This window comes from Buteo buteo, chromosome 13 (assembly GCF_964188355.1).
Source record: "Buteo buteo chromosome 13, bButBut1.hap1.1, whole genome shotgun sequence".
Taxonomy (NCBI): Eukaryota; Metazoa; Chordata; class Aves; order Accipitriformes; family Accipitridae; genus Buteo; species Buteo buteo.
The window spans coordinates 19780171-19794245 of record NC_134183.1 but is presented as its reverse complement, the minus strand read 5'-3'; the positions used below and the strand labels follow the sequence as shown (position 1 = coordinate 19794245).

Below are 14075 nucleotides of genomic sequence, written 5' to 3'. Positions count from 1 at the left end.
GTGCTCCTTCCATGCCTACAAAAAAACAAAAACAAAAAACAAAGAGTTCAGTTTTTTGGCAAAATTTGGCAGCGTTGAAAATGGTAACAACCTTGGACAAATGATGGCCCTTTTTTATTTAACGTGTTCCTAAAAAGATTAAAGAGCAACATTAAAAATCCAGTCTTTTTTAATTTTTTTGTGTGGGTTTTTGTTTGTTTGGGGTTTTTTTTTGTTGTTCGTTTGTTTTTTTTGTTTTTTTTTGTTTTTTTTTTATAAAGACCTACAGTGTTAGGCAGGTGCTTGCAAGGGTACCAGGGAGCCACCTGGCCTGCGATATCTTTGATCTGATAAAAGTGCTGTACGGTTGAACTTGCACGCAGATATGTTTCCCATTATGAAGCAAAGAAAGAGATAGAAAGAAAGAAAGAGAGAGAAAGAAGAGAGAGGAGAGAGAGACATCAGATCTCAAGTTTTCTGTTGCTATTAAGTGTTAACATTAGAGTTTTAAAAGGCCAACTGTGTGCCCCACGAATGGAGTCCTTTACTGAAACAAACATCTGCTTGCATATTGAAAAAAGAAAAATACGATAACTTGTTTACTGAAAAAAGGGTTCTCCCAAGTGCAGCTATGGCAGTTCTGAAGATCCACTGAGGTACAGTAGGCTTTTGAATATATTGTAATTTTCTTTCTTTCTTCCCCCAATGCATGTGTTTTTCTGTGTTTTATTTCTGTGAGATTCTGGTTCTAAGGATCAGCAGGCCGAAGACTGGGGCAACGGTAAGGCCCTCTCATTCTTGCGTCCCCCGTTCATGTGTGCGTACGGCTGTCTCTCCTCGAAGCTGGCCCGAAGGACCACCACCCCTGGGCCATTCTCGGCTTTATGTCCTGAGTGCTTGTCAGTGGGTTGGAGGGTGGAGGAGGGATCTAAAGGAATGCTCTCCATGTTTTCAGTCTCCAGGTCAAGCTCTTCTGTATCCGGAGGCTTGTTCTCTTCACTGTAGAAGAAGGAGACCTCTTTGAATGCTGGATCCAGCTCGTCTTTAATGCTACCGATTATTTCCAGGAAGGAGGGCCTCATTTTTGGATTGTACTGCCAGCACATGCGCATCAATTCAAACCTGGACAGGAAACACACAGCAAAACCATTTACTAAGGTGTTTTATGAGCCTCGGCTGGAGCCCAACCAACCGTGACTGAATCGGACAACACATTTTAGAAAATCATTCAATTCTGAGGAACACAAAGTGACCAAATTCTTACAGGCTGAGATCCCTGTGCTGCACTTCCACCTTCTAATCACTGATTTACTTCCATAGCTCCTATGTCAGCCTTCTCCACTCCCTTCCACACACTTGCCCATAAAACAGTCTCATAGATACCTGACATCCAGAAGCATTTTGTATTTTTATTCTGATGTGGTATTTCTCCATTCTTCCTCCAAACGTCCTGTGCTTACTCAATCATACCACTACATGATAGTGCCTCTCGGAGTATCTTTTTCAAACAACCAATCCCTACCCTATCAATATTGCCTTGGAAAAAATTAATAGAAAACACACACAAAGCAAAGCACCACTTTTTTTCTCCCCTGAAAGAAGAAAATTACATTAAAATTAATTGTAATCCCCAAAAGACATTTCCCAATCCCAAAGATATTCTCCAATATTTTATTTTAAAATTATGTTGTTTTCATTTATGGCCAGGGATGCATTAATATTTTACGGAGTGTGAGATCATCTGTTTAAGCACATCCACGATTAGATCTGTACAATGTCCCATGCTGGCACAACAAAACCACAAAATGAAACAGTAATACATGCATAATGAAAACAGTATTTTCATGACACAGCAAAATTGGATATTCCTGAGAGATTGCCCTGAGCTTTAAACACAACATAAGAAAGGATTTCTCTGTCTATGAAGGTGGAAGAGGGATGTCTTCTGCTAATACAGCACAATAGGAAAAATTTAAATAAGAAAAGGAAGATTAACATTAATTCTTCGAGCCAATCCTCTGTGTACACAATACTCAGAGAAACATGCTGTGCATAGGAAGTCAATACTGGCCAAAATGACTTTCTGTGCTAGAATAAGAATGGATCTTAAAAAAAAAAATAGAAAAGAAAAAACTCAAAAATCTTTCAGTTAAGGTAACATACTAGAGAATCCTTCACATCTCTGACTTACCTGCCAGCACTGTGACCTGCAGTTCCAGTAATACACCCTTTTCCTGCGAGACCCCCTTTCCTTGCTTGCCCAGCAGCCTGGTCCAGTGGCCAGTCTGGGTTTGTTTCCCCACCTTTGCCAGCTTTCCCATGTAAGGTTAGCCAGGTCACCTAAAATTTTAGTTTTGATTCTATAAAGCAACACCACCATTTTCCTAACTTCCACAGATTTTCAGAAAGTAAGCAAGCAATGCTATTTTATGCTTTAATTAGCTCTCACTGCCTTATCCCCCCGGCAGCAGTTTACTAGATCTCCGCATCAGTGTGTAGAATGGTTTTATATTATTTTTTTAATTTAAAAAAAGACAAAAACAAATGAACAAAAATTCACTCCTTTTTTGAATAGCACCTAAGTCCATCACAGAGTAATGTCTTAATGTCTCCAGAGGCCCTGCTCTGGAACAAACCTTTCAACAGGACTGTCACCGAGGTGGAAAACCCTGGACTCTGAAGCCTGTTGCTGTGCATTGCTGCGCACAGCAGGAGCTGGAGAGTCTGGGAACGCTGACCTGAAACAAAACCAAAGCAAAGAAATCCCCTCCCCCAGAAACTTGCTCCTTGGGAAATACTGTTGCATTTCCTCATAGGGTGCACTATGTTCTCAGCTGACGTAAACCAGCAAAGAGACAGAAAAAGCTGCTGTGCTTGGGATGCAAACACTGCTGAGAGCGCTTCAACCAAAGCAAAAGCAATCTTAATTGAAGTGCCTTTAAAGTCACAAATATTCCTGTTAGAGCTCAGCTGGCAAAACTGCATGAACAAAAGTCAGCCACCTGAGCATGGCCTTGTGACACCCAAAAAAGAAGCTGGCAAAACCAGTCTGTGCTGGGAGAACTCCCCAAGTACTCAATACTGTATTGTAACAGGCACATAGACATATAAACACTGTTAAACTATTGCTTGTTTTTGAGTCTTGAAAAAGTCTTTGATAGCGAAAGCGAAGCCAAACTATAAAACTGCACTATACCCTCACCCACAAACAAGGAGGAAAGCTTGAGACATAAATATATAAAATCCACTTCTGTTACTTCATTGCTGTTTCCTTTCCAGCTGACTGCTGCGTCCCTGAATAGAAGTGTTAGCTGGAGCCAAGAACACTGGATATTTGCTGGCGCTTTGCCCTGAGGCCTAAGGGCAATGCTAAGGAGATACCACAAGCAGTGGAGTAATGCATGTGACATCAGCACAAACAAGGACATGTGATGTTTCTTTTAAGCCATTCCAGATTTAAAAACCCTACACAGTTCCCATAAAAGGATTTCTTTTTTTCTTTTTAACTTTGTGGGTTCAAAGACCTTGTTTACATTATCTTAAACAACAACAACAAAAACCTTTCCAGTAGACAATGAAAGAATTTACAGGCTGTTAAATACAACCTGAGCAGTTTTATAAAGTATGTTGCTGACTGGTGGCAAGTAAGCTGAAGGAAGTTGGAGGCATCATCATGAGATAGAGGAATAGCCAGTCTCTCTCATGCATCTTTTGCTGAATGAACTGAGCAGGAACAGAGTTACTTTTTGTACTGAGACAGTAAAAAACAAAAAATGGAAAGTTACTATAGAAGCTGCATTCCATTTGAGTGTGCATTTGTGCTTTGCATCAGACTTGATTTGGTGGGGAAAAGTGAAAGGACCTCTCCCATTCTGCTGTTGCTACATGCTGACATTACCTCTACATAGCAGACCCTGGTTTCTAACCCAGGGCTCGCCAGGAACAAAGGGAAAATCAGCAATGCATAAATAGCCTAGTCATTGACAATACATATGGGGGAAGCAATTCTGCTTCAAAAACAGAGTGGAATTCCAGCCTCCACAACTTTTAAAAGCCCCATGTGAACACACTATCTGAGAGCTTCAGCTGTAACAAGCCTTCTTGCCACACAGCCACCACCTGATGAACACTGCCATAACCATGATAGTACATAAAAACATAACTTATTACACAGGAAGAGAAGAAAAGCAGCAAAGCTTCTCCTGGCACCGTCTTATTGAACCATCTGTCTTATTGCATAGTTCTGTCTGTAAAACCATGCAAACTATGCCAAGAGGGTGTAGCATAAACAGAACTGAGTCTTGTTTCACCCTGTGTTAAGAGTAAAAAGCCTCAAGAAATACCGTCCCCTTTGTGCTTAGCCCTTTCACAGGGATTTACCACCTCTCTGAGCCACAAGACAATTGTGTCGTAAAATCCCCCTTTGTGCAAGCACCCAATACAACCAAGCTGCAGAATAGAACCTCTCCAGTTCTTCAAGTGTCATTGGTCTCTGATCCATCTAAAAGCTACAGACTTGCTGCTACCAGGGGTTAGCAAAGCACAGCCACTAACAAGTGTTATTAGCACTGCAGTCTTAGGAGAGATGGAACGTCCAAGACTGTTTGCACCATGTAGCATTCATGCCGGGGCCAGCAATAAAAGGCCTTTACGAAAACTACTGCACTGTGGCTGAAGCGTGCATGGTTGTGTCAACACTCACATAATCTGCAAGGTTAAAAATAGTAGATTCGGTGACAGTTGCAGCAAGATTCTTCTCTCTATTCCCATCTACACTTCCCCACAGCAGTCTACCTCTTCCACTTGTTCTGGAGGTTTTTGTATTTCAGCATACTCACCTCTCTCTACAGAAAGGTAAATTTGTGTTCTGCCCATAATTTTAGTTGTTTCCAATTCAAATTAATGAAAAGAAGAAGAAGAAGAAAAAAGTATCTCTGCATTTGTAGCCTACCACATGAGATATACAGAAGTGCAGTTCTTGGCTCCCCTTCTCACTTGGTTTCACGCAGTACCAAGCACAAGAAGTATATTGACTTCCCTGCAGCAGGTGGACTTTGCTTTCTGGACATCTTGAGTTAATATTGTGAGTTAATACTAAACTATCACAGACCAGTCAGTCTCCACCAGTAAGAATTTGTGCTGTCTAAAAAATACCTCCCACTGGCAGACATGCCAAGAAACCTGTCTTTAAACAGAACCTTTTAGCAACCTCCACAAAAAAGAGGACCCCCTATTTTACAAAGGATTTCATAAAGTGCTTGCGAAAGCAGTTGCCTGAAACATGCTGGAGATGCATGGCAAGATCCCTAGGCAATGTCAGGGCTCTTTGCAACTCTGTTACAAGCACCTTTCTGCCCATTCAGTAATTTTCTTGTTACATCCCATGCTGAGAAGCAGGTTATCAGACAGCTGGAAAGGGGAGAGGAACCCTGCCTACAGACCAGGTTTCTGTGCCTGCCAGCAGCAACACATGCAAGGTTCAAGACTGGCAGTAGTTGTCAGGTTACCGAGTGTTGCACAGCCTCTTTACAGCATCTTGGGCAAACGGGATGAAAGACAGGGAAAGAAGCAAAAACATGCAAAGAAAAAAGCACTATAGTAACGCAAAATAGGTTCTTTGAATGCCAAATGTACGTGCATAGAAAAAAGGTGAAGATTATTCCTGGAGCTCTCTACTGTTATTCCTACAACAGCATATTTGAATTTCAGCAGACTTGGGTGTCTGTCCTAACACAAAGACAAAACAAGCTGAAAGGGAGCTAAAGCAAGTCACAATAAGCTTCTAAGGTCAATGCTTTCAATTTTTTTACTTTTTTTTTTTTCATTTTGGGTAGAGTCAAGATGTTTTATACACTCTGTATCACCAAAAAAATAAAGACACCACTAAACTGGATGTGCCTTAGTTCTGAGTTCAGCTCTGTTCCTTGTTCTGATGGAGAGAAGTGGCTAAATTAAAAAGATTTTTTTATTCTGCACTTCTGCAATGTCAGATTAAAGTCTTGGTTGTCATAACTAATGTGTGAACAGCTTCTTCATTAAAATCAGCACAAAAAAGGCCTTTGCTGTTATACACTGGTGCAAAGATTTGCTCTGCCAGACATTAACCAAATTCCTCCAGCTCACAAGCCAGTTACCCTAAAGTGGATTCATCCAGTAGCAACACCCAGCAAGCAGAGAAGTATCTCTGAGGAGGAGGAGGGAGGAGAATGGGCCAGGTGGGCAGCAGCAAAGATCTTCTTGCTGTCACTCCCCTCCAGCCCCCCTGTTCATACCACACATGCCCCAGGCTAATGAGGAATATCTAATGCTGAATCTCTTGCTGAGTTTGCTCTCTCTTTAGAGGTATTTTTTTCCTTCTATGGACTCGGGGAGCTGACCCCATCACACAGCCTGTTGTTCCCCCATTTCTGCCTACTCCCCACCTCCATCACACAGCTCAGACCATGTTAAACAATCTCCAGTCAATCTGACTGCCAGAAATTCTCCACAGCATCGTGGAAGGGAAAGAATGCGAAACTGAGGAGTCACATGGCAGCTACACCTCCCCCTGCATATACCACCCACCCCCCTCAAACAACAAAACAACACTGCCTGTCATCTGAAACCAAAGCCAGTGCTCCAGCCAAAAAAGCTCTTTTCCTAAGAATCCCAAGCAGCTGAGGCCCTTAAGTGATTGTATCCCTTCTGTGGGCCTCCAAAAAATTTCAATAACTGCAAGACACAGTATTTCCTTCCCAAAAGCCAGTTTGGGAAGTATATCAAAGTAATAAAGTCTGAACAACTGAAACTGCTGTACACAAAAGCCAGCAGAAGTATTTCAACAATGTAAAGCTAAAAACTGAAGCCTGCTGCATTGCATGCCCTCCTCGGCTGCAAGGCTTTGTATTGATTCTAGGGGTAAGCAAAGGTTTTTCTGCGTACTTCTTTCTGTGCTTACAGGAAAGGAAACTTAGCAGGGAAGATTTGTTTATCTCTACGTGATGAGCACTGTGACCGAAATAGCAGATCCAACACTGCTTCAGAAAAAGGACCAATACCTCAATTTATCTGTATGCTGAACTAAAAATTCCACAGAGTTTACACACAATACATTTCATCTCATCCTATGTTCTTTTTTCTCTTTATGCTCAACAGAATTACCATAAGCAGAAGAGACAAGATTTAGGCACAAGGTCTTCTGCTGTAGCAAATGTCACTTAGGAGCTTTTATTAAGTCTAATTTTATTCAGGAACACAAAGATTGGGGTTTGTTTCTTTATTAGAGGAGATAGCCCAAAGTGAGATTCTGGCCACAAGCAAAGTTGTTTTCTGCTATGTCTAACTACTATAAAACACTAGATTGACAGAGACTGTTCAAGAAGCACCTCACATTACTACCACTCTTTAATAACCTCTCCTGGTAGATAGGACAGAAGCAGACCTTGAAGGGATCAGGAAGAATTAACTGTGCACAGAGAACAGTGGTAACTGCTGACACTTACAGCATATCAGGACAATTGTCTGGTTTTTCCAGCAGACCTCCTTCCATCACAAAGCGGAGCACTTGTTCATTGGTCATGCCTTGGTATGGCTGCTCCGCTAACGTTGCAATCTCCCAAAGTACAACACCGAAAGACCTGGAAAACAAATCAGAACTTTAGAAAGCTGAGCAATCTTTACAAAGATATTTTTCTTAGATGATGGTGACCAGTAGGTGTCCACGGGTATTTTCTTTTACCAAAAAATTCCAATTGCTCAAAAATATGCAGCTACGGTGGTAGCCACATCACCTAGCATAAGAGATTGTTGACTTCAAACACCTCTAGTCAATGGTGAGAAACAGGCTCCCACTTCTGAATGACTCTTCAGAATGCCCTCTGTAAGAAAAGACTGGTAATATTGCATCGCCGTTTCTCACACTATAATCTACAGCTCAGAGCTGGTCATGATTATGATCATTCAGTTGTCCAACATTATTTGGTTACATTGGATCTGTACAGGTCAATCAGTAAAAAAGCCACTGCAAGCTCATTGCACTGACCAGAAGCCTCCAACTCAGAGGAGATTTAAGCAGTGAGCTTGCCTGGAGAATCAGCTCGCAGCTCATCTCCCTTTCCCATGGCTTTGAGTTCAGACTTCAAGTGCACTGTGAGGTGGGAAGAACAGTGGAGAGGGAAAAAGGAAAGATGCAGGTAAGGAAGAAGAAAAAAAAATTTAAGATTCTGTTCCTATCTCTGTACTTTCTGTACAGAGGACCTCAGGCTGGATAGACAACTGATCATTAAAGTCTGCAAAAAGATCCATGTGTGGCTGGGTGCAGGGAATCAAACCTTCTAAGCAGGTGGAGAAGTTGCAGAGACTGATTAAAGTGAGCTCGACAAGCCCCCCTCCCCAAGCCACAGATATAACAAGAAAAAAATTCTGTACATTTAAAAAACTAAACTCAAAATCTTCATGTAACATCTCTCAGGCACTCCTGATAGCAGTTGAGAAGGCAGTAATGCAGAACTGTAAGCTCTCGTTCCAGTGCAAGCTGCTTTTCATCAGAAATACTCGAGTCACACAAATCCAATTTAAAAGCTGCCTTTTCCTCTTACTGCTCCAGCAAGCCAAGAGCTAGAGAGCAAATGCACACCACCACACCTGTGCATCTCATCTGCCTTACCACTAAAAGCAAGCAAACAAACCAACCTCTATTCCCCAGGCACAAAAACATTTCTTGGGTAATACTTTCCATTTATCCCTCTGCTTTGGTTTCTTCCACATTCTAAGTCAAAGGTGCAAAGTACGGATCATCAACATACAGCAGCAAGCAACAAAACCAATTTTTGAAAAAGACATGAAAGAAATGTGAATGTTCTCCCACTTCTTGTACCAAGACCCTAATTAGCCGCTTCAGCAGCAAAACATTTAAGCCCACAGGAGAAACTCAGTTATCCCTTCTTGAAACAGAGGTTCTAGCTCCTTCCAATTTACTACAAAGGACAGCAAAAGTGGAAAAGTAAGTCTGTCTAATAATAGGAATTGATTACTGGTGAAGAAAGATAAGCATAGTTATGTAATTGGGTAGTTTGGACCTAACTATTGACACTTCCTAAAAATAACTCTATTTAAAAGTAGTTTATTGAGCAGACATGGCTCAAATTGTCTGCCCTGCACCAAAGAGTCATCCACTTTTAGAGCTGCTGTGCAAAGAAAGGAAACTAGATGCTCTCTTGTCTTCTGTGGCTAAAATGCTGAGTCAAGCTTAAGAGAAAAAAACATAGTTTCAATAGGGTATTGTTGTGAAAACAGGAGTCCAGTATTATTAGGTGGTTATGGTAGAGTGGTTTTATCTTTCGGTTATCTACTCGATCTAAAATGGTTTGCATCTGGAGCCAGAAGCCACAAACAGACTTGCAATTGTTTGCCTTTCAGGGGAGGCAGGGACAGAGGGTCAACTCAACATTTTGGTGCCTTTGAAGCTACTTTGATCACTGCAGGAATAATAATAAGAAGTCTTGCGCACCTACTAGTCATATTATCATAACAAATAAACTTAGGTTGCTCCTTCAAGGCAACTACCAGCTCTGAAAGAATGCAAAATGCCGAAGACTCATTTACAGAAATACACCCTCACCCTGAACAGTATTATATTAATTTTAAAATGTTCTCTTTCCCTAACTACAAGAAAAACAGTCTTGTCTAATTACCTCATTCTTCAGTCTGAAAAGCAATAAAAGAATGAATTGCTAAAATAAAGCTCCACCCTTCAAAACCTCCAGACACTCTTTTTGCAGTTTGCCATTTCACCTTACAGCTTATAAATCTTGGACTCTGACCACTCACACAGTTTTGTCTTTTTGACATTTTGGCTTCTAAAACTGATCTCGAAGAACATGGAACCAGATGTCACAATATCCTACCAAAAAGGCAGGAAAAACAAATCTCAATATGTTTTTACTGTTTGATGAAAATAAATGGCCCCCAAAACAGCCAAGCTACACGGTTTACATAAAGCAACTTCAAAAACTGAATCAATACAAGGAATCAGGTAATTTTTCCTGGTGTGCATAGTGTTTGGTCTAAAAGTTATTGAGAAGTAAACCAGAATAATCCTTTTAGCCATAAGCAGATTAAGTAAACATTATTTCATGACAGTGAAAAGTCAAGCTCCACTTCATTTGGAATTCTGATTGAAATTTCTGAATCTATAGCTGTGGATACATGGCAAATGCAAACGTATACATGTTCTAAACAACTGGCTATTTCTCATGTTAAACCAGTTTTTTTTTAATACCTCAACTATGTGAACCAAATTTCAGAATAAGTCACTTCTAACAATTAAGATGACAAACCATCCCAAGGAGGAACTGTCTGAAATACTGAAGAGAGCTGTGGACCTCCTTTCCATAAAAAATTTTTTTCCTCTCTATGCTTTCAAGTAAAAATCTGTCAGATTTTACTCCTCCTCCTCTTAAGTTTTCCAACCTTATAATCAGTAAGCTACTTTCCTTGATGTGAGTTCTGGCTAGGGTATTTCACTCAGACTGGCCCATTGATAAACTGCAATATTGTTTGCTCAACTCTGCTCTGGACTTGAATGATGATGAATGCCAAATCTTGTTAACGTTGAAGAGAGAATTCACGTACTTCCTGCAACAACTAAAGTACCAATTTACTTCTGATGACTGATTTGGCGTCAGATCTGTGGGGTATTTTTTGTTTGGAAGTTGAGTTATGTTTAACAATACTGTCACTTAACAGTTATAGGTTAAAAGGAAAGCATGCATGGAATAAGCGCAGTACGTCACCAAAGCTGAACACCTGATCTGCTGTAGTCCACTTTTGATACAATGGCTGGAGATGACAGCTGGACTTTAAAGTTACTGTTGTGTGGTAAAAACAGGCAGGTCTGCCAGCCCTTCACCCCAGGCTCATTCAGTTCTACATCTGGGGATTTTCTAGTGATATATTCCAAATTTCTGTCTGCTTTGTGAAGACATTACAAGTCCGAAATTCTTTTACTGCAGGGGGAGTGACAAAAGCATGTCTGTGCTGTTCCGTTAGATAAATGGCTGATACAGGGCTTCCATTTCAACTCAAAGTGGTTACTTTCATCTGTTTCCAAGTTTGAGGGGTACTGGATTCATAAATAAGTTACTAACCATAGGCAAAAAATTTTAAGCAACATTCTGGCGCTTTGCTTTTTCACTTGCTACATAATTACTCTTATGAACCTTTCACTCAAAGCTGGTGCTGCCGACCACAGTCCACTGACTCCAAAATCCTCAAGCTGTTTAAAGAAAATGCAGTTTACTACTAAAATATCATTCCTACCGACTTCTAGACATTTGGAGGCAATCAGCTGCCAATTCTGTAACAGATCAGCAGTAAAAACATCTTGTTAGGAAGGCAGAGAAACCATAAAAGACAGAGTAGAGGTTTTGCCAGTACATGTTAATCTTCTGCCAAGTCCTCCCCACCTATCTGCAAAAGTTTGGGGGGTGGGGGGAGAATTGTTCCAGAGTATTATTTCTTCTAAGAAGTATATTTTGAAATTTCCTGAAGGCCTCTATTAATAACTTCACAGATACAGCAGCTAGGCAATGTTCTTTAAAGAAAAACCTATTTCTGCATCTTGCACTATATAAAACAGGCAAACAAAGTTCCAAATGGAGAAGGATATACACAAGGGAGAACTCCAAAGAAAGAACCTGCTAGTGTACACAAACCATCTGCGTGAAAGTAGAGTTATTTACACAGAAGGTTTTGATAGAAAAGCAGGTCAGCACTATGAACTTTTCTCTATTCTTGGCAACTTTTAATGCTTTTCTTAAAGGAGGGCAATTTGAAAAATGACAACTTGCTCTTCCAGGTTAAGGTAATGTTTTTCACTGCACAACTGATTTTACAACCCACACCAGGAAACATGCCGCCACCTCCCGTTTTGGAAATCCATTTAATTCTTGATTTTGCAATGGAAATATGAAATACAAAGCAGAATGCTTCACAGTGGAAAAAGAGACAGGAAAAGCAGTATACTTAGTTAAGTCTACTACAACAAGAAAAAGAGGCTAGAAAGAAGAGGGGCTAAACCAGTTTTTCAGAGTCCCTTTTTTGTTACCAGACATCGGAGTGTGTTGTGAAGACTCCATCTTTCAGTGATTCTGGAGACATCCAGCGGACAGGCAGCAAACCTTTCCCTCCTTTACGATAATAATCTGTCTCGTAGATATCTCTCGTCATGCCAAAATCTAGAAGGTATAAATGTTTTCAGTTTGCATGATAAAATGATGAGTATTTCCCCTTACTACAAGCCATTGTAGCTAGCAGAGAATCACAGTTTGGTGCAAAGAATCTGCTGTCTGTTACCACAACACTTTACTCTGCAGCACTTTACCTGCTGCCTTAGGGTTGGTTAGCTTCCCTCCTAACAAAACCAACAGACCATTTTTCCATTGACTTCAGTGGGTGAGAAGTCTGACTGATTTAAATATATTAATATGAGAAGTTCCAGGATTTATGCTCAAGCTTTGCAGTAAGCTAAGAATTCTGATGGTTGTGTAATTTACAGATCTGTTCTCTGAATACAATGCTTTTCTTTTCTTTTTAAAGAGTGTAAAGAGCTCCTTTAGTACTTAATACTATTGTCTTTAATTGAAGAACTTCATATGTTGAGAGGAATGCTCCTCTCATTTTTTTTCCTCTCTCCAAAGGTAATTTCCAGTTCCTGTATAATATTCCATTTCAAATGCTAGAGGATTAGGCTATTCATTTATGACTAACACAGACCAATATTAAAGACATACTTTGGGTTATACGCATGTCCTTAGCTGTAAATACGTAAGCATTTGCAAGACTTGGATCTAACAATACTCGTAAGTCTGAGTTACAGTCAGGAGATTCCAGCATTTTTTTTCTGTACAATCAGCTTGGTGCACGCAAAACTGCTGGGTCTTGGACCAGCCTATTTAAACCAGTTACTATGTTTTCAGACACTAACCAAAAAGTTAATAAATCAGGTGGCATCAAATCTCTTACTAATATTAAATGCTGCCTGCTAACACAGCAGACCTAGGGCAAAATACATTTTAACGATACAGACCTGTAGCTGCCTCTTTTTTTCTGGGAAAAGCAGAGTGAAAAAAGGACAGAATTCCTTCAGTTCTCACAGTCGTTATTACCAGTCTACAGATGTCATTATTACCAGGCTTGGATGAGTGACCGACCACTGCTCCTTCTCATTCCTTGTCTGCTAGAGACACTAGTACCCTCAGTGATTTATGACTAAAAAGCCCATCTGTACAGCTATTCCATCACTCCCACACACCAGGGTGACTTTATCCTGGCTGAATGGAAAATTCTTTAAAAATGTAATGCAAATAAGAAACAGATATTCAAAGAGCATAGGACAGTGTAGCATAAAGCTCCTCCTCTAAGATCTAAACAGTCTGAGTTGGTGTGTTCTAGTTAAGATGCTCCTAAACTGTTTCTGCATGAAGAGATTTTCAATACTGGTACCTAAATGACAGCAGTGCAGCATATTTAACAAAATGCTTTCAGGGTAACCATGTACCATGTTAAAGGGAAGAAATGCACTATCTTCAGTTCAAAGAATTGTAAAACATGCTGGTGGGGGGAGGAGGAGTGAAAAAAACGGCATGGGAAGGATTCAGGCTAACTTCCCCCAAACCTGCAGAAAATGCACAAAATCCCCCAAAGATCTTATTTCCTAATTAACTGACTCAAAACGAAATCATTTTTTTCTTTCTCCCAAATGACAGGATTACTTACACAAATTATCAAAATAGCTGAGTTAAGCTCAGAGAAAAAGAATTAGTTTCCTACAGCAGAAGGCTGCTGCTACACATGTTATTTTAAAATGCACAACTCAAAAACAGCCAAAAGCTTAAAATCACTCTCTCTGGAAAGAAGTCTGAAAAAACTCATCTGACACTATTTTAGAGGGATGGTGAAGGGAAAATAAAGTGGTGTTCTAACAGCAGAGCAGAAGAAAAGCCATTCTGTTGTCTGGAAAGCGGAACTCCAGTTCAGACTGGAAAGCACCCAGCTGAAGTCAAGCCTTACATTCCACTTCCAAATCAGATATGCTTTAAAATAATCCTAAAATTCTT

At 40.3% G+C, this 14075-nt stretch overlaps 1 protein-coding gene across 3 annotated transcripts in view; it reads right to left on the bottom strand.

Moving 5' to 3' along the window:
- Positions 1 to 505: 505 nt before the first annotated feature.
- Positions 506 to 14075, bottom strand: part of IGF1R (insulin like growth factor 1 receptor) — a 189438-nt gene continuing 175868 nt past the window's right edge. For all 3 annotated transcript variants that reach the window (XM_075045020.1, XM_075045021.1, XM_075045022.1), the window contains exons 19-21: positions 12065 to 12194; positions 7461 to 7595; positions 506 to 1101 (exon numbers count right to left, since the gene is read on the bottom strand). In XM_075045020.1, coding sequence (XP_074901121.1) covers positions 735 to 1101; positions 7461 to 7595; positions 12065 to 12194 — 632 coding nt within the window. In that variant the 3' untranslated portion in view covers positions 506 to 734. The remainder of the gene's footprint in view (positions 1102 to 7460; positions 7596 to 12064; positions 12195 to 14075) is intronic.